Here is a 14,472-nt window from a genome sequence, read left to right on the forward strand (position 1 = left end):
CCTGTTTTATCTAACTGCAAACCGGTCTCGTGCACCACCCTAGCACTCCAAATAATGAGACTAACAGTGAGACATGGCTTGAGGGCATGTAATGGTCGCCTTCCATCAGATTTACTAAAGGCACCAACATTTTGGAGAAGCACCACTCAAAGTAAAATAGATTACATTATTCTATCATCTGATATTTGGCACTATGCTGTAGATCTAAAAATCATACCAAGGGTGGAGAGCGATCATCGTTCGCTCGAATTAGTCTTAAAAAGTAGATGTTGACTAGCTTAGCAGAGAGTAGAAGCAACCCATGTAATTGTATGGATAATATCATACTTAGTAATAATCGCTGCTCTGTTAAATGGGCACATATGATGGAGCATGGCAAGAAGTTGGCAAGTATTTATAACATTTTTCCAAATACTTTTTCTAATTATACTACTATGAAAATGGATAAGAACACATTTTTAGATTTACATGAGGGCCTATTTAAGGCATTAGTCCCACTGGTAACAAAAAAAGTTAAACCAAATGCGAAAAATGGAAAACAAAAGCCAATGGGGAAACCTTGGAACAATAAGGATTGCCTTGGTGCCAAAACCGAGTTAGTGCTAGCCATTAAAAGCAATAATAGCTTGATAGTTAAGGGAGCAAGATCAAAATATAAGAGAGTGTTAGAGAATGCTAAAACACTTAGGGACGACAACATTTGGCTTGATTTGCTGCTAGCAGCAAAAAGCAGGAACCAAATGGCATTCTGGAAAATCAATGCAAATGGGAACAGAAGTGAAAAGGGCTCTAGAGATGTCTATCTCGATGAAACTACATGGATAGACCACTTTGCCAAACTGTATGCTGCCCCTGAGATTGAAAGTTCCATAAACGACGGGCTTTTGTTAAGCTCGAGTGAAGGAACTCTAGAATTTAACCTACAAGAAACTACCATGGCCATTAACGCAGTTAAAACTAGTAAAGCCCCAGGACTAGACAAGATCCCGGGAGATCTATACAAACATGATATCGGCGTTTGGGGTCCTTACATTATTTATCTGTGTAATTTTATAGCTGCAGGAGCTGACATACCAGAGACTAGGAGGTGGGCAGAAATTATCTGCATTTTTAAAAAGGGCGATAGGAGTGATCCCTCAAACTATCGCCCGATTAGTTTAATTGATGTTTTACAAAAAATCTATGCAAGGCATAATTTAAATCGTATTATCTTTTGGATTGATGAAAGGGAAATTCTTTCAAAATTCCAGGCGGAATTTAGAACAAAAATAAGTACCGTAGACCAGATTTTCAGGTTCTGCTGTATGTGTTGGAAGTATGTAAATCTGAGGAAAGGCCATTTATATGTGGAGTTTGTTGATTTAAGGGCCGCGTTTGATCTCATCCCTAGGCACTTGTTATGGAAAACACTAAATAGCCAAGGACTCCTGGCCAACCTCTTGGAACAAATTATTAGATTGCATCAAAATAACTATGCAAAGGTGAGGTGGGGCCCGGGTGGCGAACTAACTACTTCAATCCCCATAGAAAGGGGGGTTCGCCAAGGATGCGTCCTGGCACCAACCTTGTTTTCTTTATTTGTTAAAGGCATTCCTTGCTTTTTACATGGTTGCAATAATGATGCACCGAAGCTGGGAGGTGAGCCAATACCGGCCCTATTATTTGCGAATTATACTATTCTTATATCGCAAACACCTAAGGGCCTACAATCCAAACCTACTGCAGCAAAACATGCTTTGAGATAAATGCTAATAAGACAAAGTACATGACATGAATCCTCCTAAGTCCTTTAGAGAAAATTTGGTTTTAAACGGACAAAAACTGGAATATGTTCAAAACTTTAGTTACTTGGGAGTTTCACTGGATTCTAAAGCAACATGGAAAACCCAAATTGAAAAGAGCAAGCTGTTACTAACTCAAAAGATACTACCGATTTTGAAAAGACACAAAAACAGCCTCAATAAAGTGGTATTTCCAGCACTTGAGGTATTCCGGTCTAAAGCTCAATCGGCAGCACTATATGGTGCTGAACTGTGGGGCCCCTCATGCAAAAAAGTGTTTGAGGTTAATGAGAATACATTTTTTAGAGCCTTGCTAAAAATACCAGTACGCACGCCGGTAATACCGTTAATGCTCAACCTTAATATGAAGCGTACAGACCACCATGTAATCATTAGACCCTTGATGTTTTGGGTCAGGCTCTGGACAACACCTGAGCTGCTGGATTATAGGGCGGCTCTAACAGAGATTAAGGATCTGGATGAAAATAATTGTATTACATGGTTTAACATGTTAGCGCTTGGTTCAAGAAGATTGGCTTGGCACACTTCAGGAGTAGTCCATCAACATTCACCTCAAATTCAAGAAAGATACTAAAAGCATCCTTCTGGGCCTTCATGGACCATAATAGACTAAATAATAGAGCAAATGGATCCCTGACTAGTGAGTTTTTTATGTTTAAAGATAGTGCTTGCTTCGAATCCTTTTTGGATGAAGTTAATCCACTGTTGACGACAACGCTATACTTGAAGCATAGATATGGTGTACTTATGATAAAATCAAGCACAGCAAGGTAGAGAATTCACAGTAATGAAATATGCATTCAGTGCTCAAGAAAAGTTAAGGAAGATATCACACATGCTCTATTTTTTTGTCCGGCCTATTTGATCCCAAGGAAAAGATGGATTAAACCTCTTTGAATCAATATGGGTGTGAGATCTTATAGAGAAGCAGAAAGGATTCTAAAAACGGATACCAGTCAGGTCATCGTCTTTGGTATTAGTAGGTATCTGCTGGCTGTAAATTTCCTCAGAATAAAGGCCGGTGAGAAGCTTTAAGAATTTTTCTAGAACTGAAACCGAAATGCATGAATTATTTGGGAGCTAATGCAATAAATTGAAATAACAAAGGATAAATGTTTGAATAACAATATGACTTATGTGTTGTGGAATTAGTTATATATCAGCTCACTAGAAATCATGCCTGTAAATTAGAATTATCTTTTTTTTTATATGCCTTATTAAACTATTTATATGGTTTTTAGCATGATTGATGCCCCCAATCCATTTCTTAACTATTGAATTATATCTATGTACGGTGGTTGTAATATTGTGACAAATTTGTGTGTGAATTTTAATGTAGCTTTTATGATACTGTTGCATCGAAATAAAGATTATGATGATGATGATATGAAGCATGATATTGTGGTCGATGATATTTTTGTCAACATTATTGTTTACCATGATATTTAGTCAGTGCTCCACATTAGATCTCTCCACCAGGCCGGTGGGAGAGATCTGCTTGTTCAGCACAGCAGCCACCACAGCGGCTCCGATGAAGGCACAGAAACTTTGCTGTATTGTTTAAAATAGGAGTTTGCAAAAAAGTCAAATGGCCTGGCATGCTGGAAGTTTTCTCCAAGGGCGTGGGGCACATTTCTTTGTTTTCCAGTTCTGCACTGCTTAGCCCTTCTCTGTGGTGCAGAACAGGAAAGAATTACAAAATAACATCGGCCCTAACTAGGATGAACTATTTGACCAATAGCCCAAAGTCAATCAGGCAGTAATTTAAGAGATTCCATCAGAGAAGCCAATGTAGCCTCCACTGTCAGAATTATGCCTCTAAATAGAGCGTGGGAAGAGCGACTCTATTGGACAGGTTACTCTGCCACGTATTGGCAGTGAATCCTGTCTGACAAACTTTATTAAGCCCCCTTAATCTTTTGATCAGACAAGGCTCTCTGAGGAAGGATTGCCCTTGAGCAAAATAACAATTTGTGCTCGTGGTTCATAACAGGGCTACGGCAACCTCCATTTTCAGCCATCATATGCAGAAGAAGACAAGTCATTATCTGATAGGTTATAACAATACCCCCGCCACTCCACTAGACATACATGAGGGAATGGGACCAAAAAGTTACAATATTTATAACAATTGGAACAAAGACTTAAGTATTGCTTTTTTGTATTATTGCCTCGCCAGTCTGCTCGTGAGCTACTTCTGCTGGCATTTCGAATTAAACTATGAAGACAAAAGGAACTGCAAGCACAAGCACAAGCCAGGGCTAAACAAAGTTTAGCCTGAATTCTACCATTCACATAGCAAGGCATTTCTGTGTTTCTCTATCACAGCCCATGGACTTATTTGCTGTCCTCGGTGTTCCAATCTGTCCGGCATAATTTCAACATTTAAGAAACTGTACCCAGCTGAATGGTAATGAAAATAGCTGTTCTGCTGGATTTCTATTCAAAACAGTTAACAGGAGAACTACAAAACTATGAAAAGCAAAGCATATCACAAATGGGTAGCAATGCTAGAATATCTGCTTTGAACTTCACAAAGCATTACATGGATGAGAACTCCATGGGTGCAAAGTCTGTCCAGGAATCACTGCTTACAATATATTCAGTTCCCATAATCAATTACATATTACCTTTCTTCTTTATCCAGCGTTTTCTTTTCTGCAGGACTGGTCTTCTTTGGGGGAACTGGAGGAGCAGTTTTCCTACATACTTCTTCAATGCTGCGTTTGTTCAGTCTGCTTTGCATTGCAGTTTTCAGCAAAATTCTTTCAACAGCAGTAGTCCCATCACCATGAGAATATTTAGTTAGGTTTGGCTGGTTTAGCACCTCTGGATCATCAAACCATGGAGGAGAATAGGAATCTGGTTTTCCTGAGAGTTTACTGTGGAGCTTAATAAGCAGTGACAGCATGCTTTCCTTGACTTCCAGGATTACTGTAGTAAGTTGGGGCGTTGCTCCAGGGGCTGACCATTTCATTGTTGTAGGCTTTGGTCGTACTGCTGAGCTTGCTTCACTACTGTTGCGATTAATGATCTCTTGAAATTTCTTGCGACGTTCTGCAACTAAACTGAAGACCTGAGCTGTACCTGAATTCTTGACAAACAAAGAACATATGTCACAATAGATTTGCAGAATGTATAATTAAACATTTTCTTTGCATTATAGTTTGGACCTTTTCTTCTCCACTAACTGAGATTAATAATTATACTGTGGATTATAATTCAATGAACAACGGAGAGATTCTTATACACTTGTTATATCCAGATTTTGAACTCAAAAGGGAAATCAGTGTATAATAAAATAAAATCAATAACTCCACGTAAAATAAATCTCTTTTTGCTTGGTAAACGTATTTCTATGCACTTCTGGATGAAGTGATGACAGGTAATCCAAATACTGTGAAGGCCCGTCTGGAACCTTTTTTGTTTCACCAAACATGACTGGGATAAATATGGACACTACGAGTCTTGTCCAGATTGAAACAAACAGATGCATTTACTCACTTTTAAGTCCTGTGATTGGTTGTTTAGCTCTTTATACAGTGATCTCTTTCTTGTTAATATGTTCCCTAATAAATACAGTTCCTACATTTCCAGATGTCCCAATATAATAAATGAATACAACATGTACAGGAGCTGTCTTAGTCAATTATTAATCATCAACTCTATGTCTCTAGACATTTACCTTGTTGTCCCCTCCAACATATAGAGACGGAGGGAGACACTATTCCTGGATCTGCAAGTGGTAGCATTTAGTGAGAAGTGTCTTTAGTGGAAGTGCTTATGCAGAATGCATAACACGATCGTATGAATTATAGCTTCAATTAGGAGCAACCAGTGGAGGACCCAGAGGATGAGGTGATGTGTTACAATTTCTTTTGTTCTGCCACTAATAGCAAGGATCCTTGTTCTTGATTAGCAAGTTGGACAGTGGCAAAGACTGTATACTAATTCACCACTAATCCTTTACGGGTTCCGGAGTAGTGCCCTACTCGCCGAAAAAAGCACTTCAACACCCCAATAGGAGTAACAAGCGGTATAAAAATGCAAACCTTTTCCCCTCTTCTATCCCTCCGCTATCCTTATCAACCCAAATAACTGAATAATATCCACCACTCATATTACTTTCATATTTTACTATACTAATTCAACACTAATCCTGTATGGGTTCCGGAGTAGCATGCTACTCGCTGAAAAAGCACTTCAACGCCTCGTCAAGGGTAGTGAACGCTATATAAATACAATTACAATACAATACAATACAATAATGTGGTTACTATGAGAAAGGTTTAAAGTTCTGGAACAATTTTTACTGGGAAGTTTTCAGAGCTAACTGGGTTTGACTATTGCAGCATGTCAGTGGCATGAAAGTCTCTACCTAGTATCAGGTATCGGCAACGTTATTTCAGTTTGGTGACCTTTATTCTAATGGACGCTGACTTCCAGCCATTGTTCACCTTGAGAAAATATTTATATTCATCAGGTAAATTCTGAAAAATGAAAACACTTTGCTGTTCTTACACCTTGGAATGCCAGAACTAGAACTTAAATGAAGTCTTTTTGGCAACCACCATAGCAAATGATTAACTGCCCACACCACAGATAAAGGTCACCCTCAGAAAAACTAGTACCAAAGGACATCTAGCAAAGAGAGTGTTTGCAGATCTAACTTGGAGAATTCCCCATAGCAGTACACAAAAGGAAATTGAATAACACAGAATGTAAAGATGGCAAATACCACTGCAATTTTGATGTAATTGACTGATTTTATTTTTTAGACTCTCCTGTATATTGATTAAGGACGAAAAGAGCTCTTATGCATCTTTTGAAGGAAAACAGTTATAAAACGACATTACAAGTGCATGTTGAGCTTGGGTGTTGAGGATACCTACATCCTTATTGAATATGTGTGGTGAGCTAAGAAGGTCACTAGGGAGAAAAATATATATGTTGTATAGATTTATCCAGGAATTAAGAGAAATCTACACACAGTACTTTTAGTGAACTGCATATGTAGTTGCGAATCACCAGTTTTCAATTCAATTCATTTCATTCTTTATTCGGATACAAATATCCATAAAAGCACAATTCAGTCACCACCAAACAGAAAAAATACAACTCTATTTAAAATATCATATAGGTTCGCATTTAAAATCTTATAAAAAAACGCGGTGCTTCCGACTGGATAAAACATATACATTTGATTGAAAAAACGGCAACAATATACAGTGTATGTAAAGCACAGTAAACGACAGTGAAGCCATATTAACAATTTGCAAATAAAGAGACCGGAATCGCCAGTTTTAAAGTGGGTTGATGGGAGGCCTGATCAGAGAATGGACAAATGCAAGCCAGGTGGCCTTAGTTTCACTCTCCCTGATGTAATCAACGGACATCAGCGCCCTCCGCCCTCACTTTGGGCACCGCAACACTGGGCATCCCTGACACTGGCTTTGAACAAGAAGGGAGAACCTGAGTTGCTCAAAACTGCCAGTCTTGGGTGAGAAAAACTGGCAGGAAAGTCTCCCCATACCAACCCGTGGCTATTTTGGGAGCAGTGCACAGCCCACTCTGTCTGAGACCTAGCCGACTGGGAGTATTGGAGGCTGAGAGGGGACTGTCACTGCAACAGTGGTCTTAAAACTGAATATGAAGGGGCAGACCGCACCTAGAGGTCAGCTTTGAGAGGGATGGAGGATAGTAGCTGAATAAGCGGAGTCCCTCAACAATTTCAACACACAGGATTGAGTCATAACCACCATCAAAAGATTTAGGGCAGAAAAATTCCCATGACTATCATGCTATTTTCTGTAAGATTTGTTGTAGGTCTCTGGCCCAGATCTTAATAAAGCTTTTTAACAAATTTGAGAAGTCTGAAACAGTGAGGGGCACAATGCAAGATGTTGAAGTAGTGGGGATTTCCCTTCCTGACAAGATCCCCAAGACTCTGTGCCTACTATAAGCCCATGTTACTCATCAACATAGAGATCAAAATCTTTACCAGTAAACTGGCAGCGAAGCTGGCCCCCATCCCACCAGACATAATATACCCATACCAATCAGACTTTATTCTAGGTTGTCAGTGCAGTGATAACATCAAAAAAATCCTGCACATCTTGGAGAATTCCCAGAGAAAGCATCACAACACCTTGTTACTCTTGTTGGATGCTGAAAAGGCATTCAACAAGGTTAACTGGACATACTTGGCCCATTTGATATGCACTGTGGGCTTTGGTGCATACTTTATCAACAGGCTTCTTGCAAGGAATCAATCCTCAAAAGCCCACAGTTGGGTCAATGAAACCAACACTATAACATGGATATGTCATGGGTGCCTTCTCGCCCCCCACAGTCTTTTGTAGGTATTATATCAATTTCATGTTGTATTTGATCCATCATTGTATTACATATGAGAGTATCATCATGTATCCCATTTACATTTCTATAATGTACATATCGAGGTAAAATAGTCTCCAACCTTATCCTTCGTGTCGCTGCAACAACAAGTCAGAGGTCACTCTTCGACCCTCCCATTAGCACTAGAATGTTTTTCAGTAGACTTAAAGTAGAAGAGCCTCTACGCTGTCAGGATGTGCCAGCTTCCATTTTCTAAACCTTTGCTTCTCCCGTAGGAATGCTAACTGCTTGGACTGTCTTATCCTTACTGTCCTTCCCCCAACCCTTGTGGGGTTTCTCCTGTTTTGAAGGTCAAGGATAACATGCCTTTCTTCCTTCCTCAAGATAAGAGGTTTTTTATGGAAAATCACTGAATGCGCAAGCTCCATTTTACATTTGTTTAACCTGATGTATAAAATATACCTTCAAGCCCTGTGGTTCAGAGCACAGCCAATATTGTTACACTGATTTACATTAAAATATCACCAGAGGCAACAGTAAATGTGCAGCATTCTCACACACCTTACTCTCTGCCCATACTCTTGATCCACTAGAAAACACTATTAGACATAGAGAATTAAGCAAATGCACATAAGCAAAAACGTTTCAAGCTGACAATATTTGCTGATGATGCCATGGCGTCCCTGACTGATTCTCTGGTTAAATCTCTTACTAAAGGAGATGGAAATCTACTGAATTTTATGAGTTTAAACTGATCCTCCCTAAATTTGAAATTGTACTCCTAAAACCAGTCCCATCACAGGAGAGGGCCCACCCTGAAACTTGGATTTCAAAATAACAAAATGTTTGGGTATTGAAATAGCATCTTCCATGCTGCCGAATATTGCCCTTAACTACTTTCCAAAACTGCGAGAAGTGAAACGAGACCTCGCTCAATAGCACATGATGAACAGCTATCATTAAGTTGAGATTTCTGCCACTTCTGCTGTACTTATTCCAGCTGAGCCACTAATCTCTGCCGTTCTCATTGATGAATCTTTTACAACCACTGCTTAATATCATGTTTGGCAGGGAAGGTGGCAGAAGGTACATAGCAGGTTCCTTTATAGGACAACCACAAGGGGGATTAGCCCTTTCGAACTTGCTGACATATTTCCAGGCTGCACAGCTCTGATGTTACATTGAATGGGAAAAAGCAGAAGTGTCTTATGAGTATTACTGTATTGACCACTAAATTGCGGGCATCCCCCTCTACCTGGTGCGAAGACTTCAAAACTCACAGAGAAGTTGGGGGCTATACTCTAAAATGTAGTAGAGAATCACATTTCGTATGGGATAAGATAGTTACAGGGCTTCGGCTCACCTCTTTTCCCTTGTGGTTTTGTCCAATATGAATTAATTTAGAGTTCATCCAGGCAAAAACATAAATAGTTTTAAATGCTGGAAAGAGGACAGACAAGTTCTAATAAGCTCACTGTTCACCAATCGACAAATTAAGCTCTCTCAAGCTGTTAAACAGTATAGACCACCGGCAGCTATCTTTTTAGCTATATGTAAGTCAGACACTGTGTTATGTCAGTGAGTTTGAAAAATGGTCAAAGATAAAAGCCGAGGCAAACATATCGGCATCCTATAAACTAGGGATGACCCAAACCAATAGAAGCTCAGCTCAGAAATGTTCATGGGGTAAATGAGATAGGATTAAGTGGCTGGGAATGTGGCGGCATGACGACATGGCACATATATCCATCTGCAATATTAAAGAGAAGGAAATACAATACAATACTTCTCACATCTTGGTACCGAACTCCAGACAAAATGGGATAAGGGAAAAGCAAATTCCTGCTGGAGAAGATGCAAGGCAACTAGCAAGTGCACTGCCCAAACTAAAAACACATTGGGAGGAGATGCTGCAAGAGGCAGACAGGACATTCAATGTACAGCAGCTAAGAGAGCAGGGAACAGTCATGTTAGATACATAATTCCCAGGGGAACGATTGTAGACCTAAACAGCTGACATTGGCGCTAGTGTCAGCAATCCAAAATATCCTTGCACAGTGGGGGAATAAGATGATGCTGATTAAGGGTGCTGGTTAAACCACTTAAAATGCACTGGCCTAGGACAATGTAACGATCTATCCAGAGTGCAGAACTAAGTTCTTTGATGCACACTGGCTGCCATTCCTAGCACTTTTCTCAATTGAGTATAGAAAACTTACCTGCCTAAGATACCTTACAAAGTTATGCCTCATACTTGAGGAACTCTCCCAACTCACTCCTTTTTCGGACAAGTCTGTAACATGTTGTGGTTCCACTGCACCATTTTCCTCACAAAGCACTAGAATGGCTCAGGGCGAGGGCTACTGGTGGAAATGAGGATGTTGGAAGGTGTAGATTATTTGTAAGTACTTAACTCTTCGTTAACCAGAAAGTTGAAGACTATGGCATGTGTAGGAAAAATGCAACATATTAATATAGTTATAAATAAAAGTGGGACGGGACCCCCTCAGTAATGTCAATTCAATGTATCCTTTTTCTCATATCTTGTCAATTCAATGTATCCTTTTTCACATATCTTAATCATAAATGTGCGGACTTGGTAAACATCTATGAGTATTAATCATTTCTTGGTGTTACAATAAGCTACAGCTGGAAATCTATTTTGATGTACACTAAATCATCCTATGTTAAGAAATGTTAGCTGATCGATTTTTATTGAGTGTACATTTTAACAATATATATCAAATAGATAGGTAAAATAATTTTAGGGTATATTCGGTAAAGTATGGCATTGGTTTAAAAAAAAAACTGCCTTTGTTATACTGTGTTTTTAAGCAATTCAGAGGGAAACTAAAGACCTGGTAGTTTAACTGATTCCACCCAAGCAGTTTGGATCTCAGCGCCTTGATACCCTAATGGGTGAGAAGCAGCACTTTATAAATCTGGTTTTATTGACTGACTGAGATGTGCTACAGCTGGAACACGCATCACAAAGGAAAAAGACCCATTGCCCAATCTGAGCATAACGGGCAGTGGAAGATCAAAGTTGAACCGCTCAGACATTTCACTATCAACTAGCCTTTCCCCACCAGATAAACTGTAGATCTTGAATTTAATATTTTTTGTAAAAAAAAAAGTGAGGAAAAAAGGTAACAAATTTAAACAAAAGACATTCCAATGTGTCAGTCCTCATAACAGCACAGTGTACTCTTACATGTTGCTAAATGGTCTGCATTTCACACTCGGGGCTAAGAACCTTTAGAGATACATATTCCATCATTAGCCACTAGCAAATGTTTCCTGTTCTGTCCACTGTCCTCAGGGAAAATGCAGAATTGAACTTCAGGCCACTGCAATTTTGTGCTTTGGGTACAAGTATGAAGACTGTAGCACTCTCTTATTAGGATATGTTAAGGTTGTGCAGGCATGGGTTGAGTGGGACACAGGATTGGATTGGAACAGCTATCTGTTAAATCCCAACTGTTTTAGGGTCCTTATCTGACAATTCCATGTCAGCTGTACATCACTGGTGAGAATTTCAGGCAAAAACACCCTTGGTACATTAATGGAGGGGTCTGGTTAATAAAGCAAATCTCTAGAACTCACTTCATTTATCAAATTCCTGTATGAAAAGCAGAAGGTCTGCTGTTACGTCAGCCTGTATCCTATGGGAGGCCTTTAAACCCGTTGTGCGTGGGCAGGCTCAAGCGCAGATAGGGGGAAAGAAAAAAGAAACTAAGCTAGAATGTGAGGCTATTGCGAGAGATATGGAGACCAAGATACAAACAGAGAACACCAGACCTCTACATCCAATTACATTAGTCAGAAGGACGTCCGCGCTTTGGCAGTGAATGCAGCGATGAGTAATGCTTTGGCAACGCATCACCATCTATATGACATAGGGGATGAGGCTGGTAAATTATTGGCCTGGTTGGACAAGAGAGACAAAGACCTTCCTGGGTGCTAGCAATTCTAGATGGGGTCAACGTGCTCCAAACGCCCAATGCAGTCATTGTAGACAATTTTGCGACCTACTATGGGGAACTCTACCCGCCTGCAACGACCAGGACTGCCAACGACAGTGTGGACTTCCTGAGAGACATTGCCCATCAGACGATTACAGGGGAAGTGAGGAAGACCTTGGAGGCAGGCCTGATGTGGAGAAGCTGGCGGTGGCTATGCGTGACCTCCTAACTGGGAAAGCGATAGGACCTAATGGTCTGCACTTTAAAGTTATACAAAGGACTGGTTGACAAAATTGCCCAACCCATGTTAGACATGTTTCAGGCGGCACATAAGGAGGGCTCCCTGCCAGAAGACCAACAGGTTGCCACCATTGTGGTAATACAAAAAAAGGGAAGCCTCCGACAGATTGCGGGTTTTACAGATCAATAACCTTATTAAATATGGAGGCTACAGCTCTAGCCAAGGTACTGGGAGCCAGGTTTTGTGGGGTTATCACCTCCATAATGCACTCTGACCAGGTGGGTTTCATGGAGCACCCACCTCAACATGGGATGCCTCTATGACATCATCCACATGACCAGATCATCCCAAATGGAGCAGGCAATATTAATGGCCACAATGGCATTCAACAGTACAGAATGGCACTTTCCATGTCTGAGTTTCATCCTCTCCTGGATGCGATGCTGTCCCAAGACAAGTTAACGAACAAGTTACTTACCTTTGGTAACCATATATCTGTAAGAAACATTAGTAGTGATAGATTCCTTGCCTTAGAATTACCCCCAGGCGTCAGACTGTATCCAGAAAGTTTTAGTCAGCAGTCGCCTGCGCGTCGGTAGGTGGCGTTGTGCGGCTCCGGATCAGTCGTTGGCTTCGTGGTCGCCGGGATGACGTCACAGGCGCTACTTAGATGCTGCCCACGTGCGCGAACGTCAGTTCTGTACACGACTTTCTGTGCCAGTAACGCAGAGCCATGCAAGAAACTGACCGCTGGTGCATTGATACTAGGGCCCTGAAAGGGATGACCTTAACCCTAGAAATCAATTTGCAGAACGGGAAGCATGGGTGGGGCGGTAAGGAATCTATCACTACTAATGTTTCTTACAGATATATCTTTACCGAAGGTAACTTGTTCACCTGAATGAAACACTTAATGATAGATTCCTTACCTTAGAATAGACACCCCAGCATTACCAACCCCGGTGGTGAGTCTGCGAACCAAGATCAAACCAGAAAGTCCCGGAGAACAGAACGGCCAAAAAAGTCGTCTCTCTGGGCTTGGCTGTCCAGGCAATAATGCTTAGTAAACGTGTGCAGTGAGGCCCACATGGGTGCCTGACAGATGTCTTGCAGGGGGATACCACGTCCCAATGCAGTAGTAGCTGCAGTAGCTCTGGTGGAATGAGCACACAGTCCCACCGGAAGTTCCTTTGAGATGATCAGAATCTCCAGAGACACTGCAGCGGAGGGGTTATGATGGAGTGATCCAGGCAACCTGTCTCAAGGGAATCTGTTTCAACCTCTTTCTAAGGTGGCCACAGTGATAACAGATGCCTCCACTCTGGGTGGGGAGTCCATCTAAGGGATCTGGAGGTCAAAGGTCTTTGGTCTCCAGAGGAAAGATTGTTTCACATAAATCTTCTGGAATTACAGACGATACGTTTGGCTCTTAAGGCCTTCTTTCCCTCCTTTCACGGTTAGTCAGTTCAGGTTCTAACGGACAAAACTACCATGATGTAGTACATTAACAACAAGGGAGGAGTAGGGTTGTATCTTCTACGCAGAGAGGCTCTGCGACTCTGGTCCTAGGCTCAGTACTATCAGCTTTGTATGATCGTGAATCATCTGACTGGGGAACTGATTGTGCGTGCGGACAGTCTCAGTCAGCAGTATTCAGCGAACCACGAGTGGCGTCTCCATCCGGAGGTGGTTCTTCACATTTTCGGGATGTAGGGGTATCGTCAGTTGAACGTGTTTGCCACTCATGAGAACGTGCACTGCCCGTCATACTACAGTCTCCAGTATCCGATGCGGGGAACGTTGGGAGACGTGTTTGTTAGACTGGGGCTCACAGCGTCTTTACGCGTTTACTTCCATAACCTTGATTCCTCAAGTTCTGAGCAGAGCAGGAACCTGAATCTGTACTGCCTAAGCTTCCAGTGTTATTAGAGTGAAATGGAATGGTTCCCTCTTCATCTTTGATAATACTTGGGAATCAGTGGAAGTGGAGAAAATGCAAAGGAATAAATCCCATGTCAAGTTATGAAAACACATTCCCCCGCCAGCCAGTTAGAAACTGCATGCTGGCAACGTACTGGTATTTCTAGTTCTGGTTGGAGCTAACCGG

General features: G+C 41.1%; 1 protein-coding gene across 5 annotated transcripts in view; it reads right to left on the minus strand.

The window, feature by feature from the left end:
- The window catches only part of UBR3 (ubiquitin protein ligase E3 component n-recognin 3), a 1,992,321-nt gene that overhangs the window by 905,372 nt on the left and 1,072,477 nt on the right, over nucleotides 1-14,472 (minus strand). For all 5 annotated transcript variants that reach the window (XM_078681592.1, XM_078681591.1, XM_078681590.1 and 2 more), the window contains one exon: nucleotides 4,433-4,896. In XM_078681592.1, the coding sequence (XP_078537718.1) occupies nucleotides 4,433-4,896 (464 nt within the window). The remainder of the gene's footprint in view (nucleotides 1-4,432; nucleotides 4,897-14,472) is intronic.

This window comes from Lissotriton helveticus, chromosome 3_1 (genome assembly GCF_964261635.1).
Source record: "Lissotriton helveticus chromosome 3_1, aLisHel1.1, whole genome shotgun sequence".
Taxonomy (NCBI): Eukaryota; Metazoa; Chordata; class Amphibia; order Caudata; family Salamandridae; genus Lissotriton; species Lissotriton helveticus.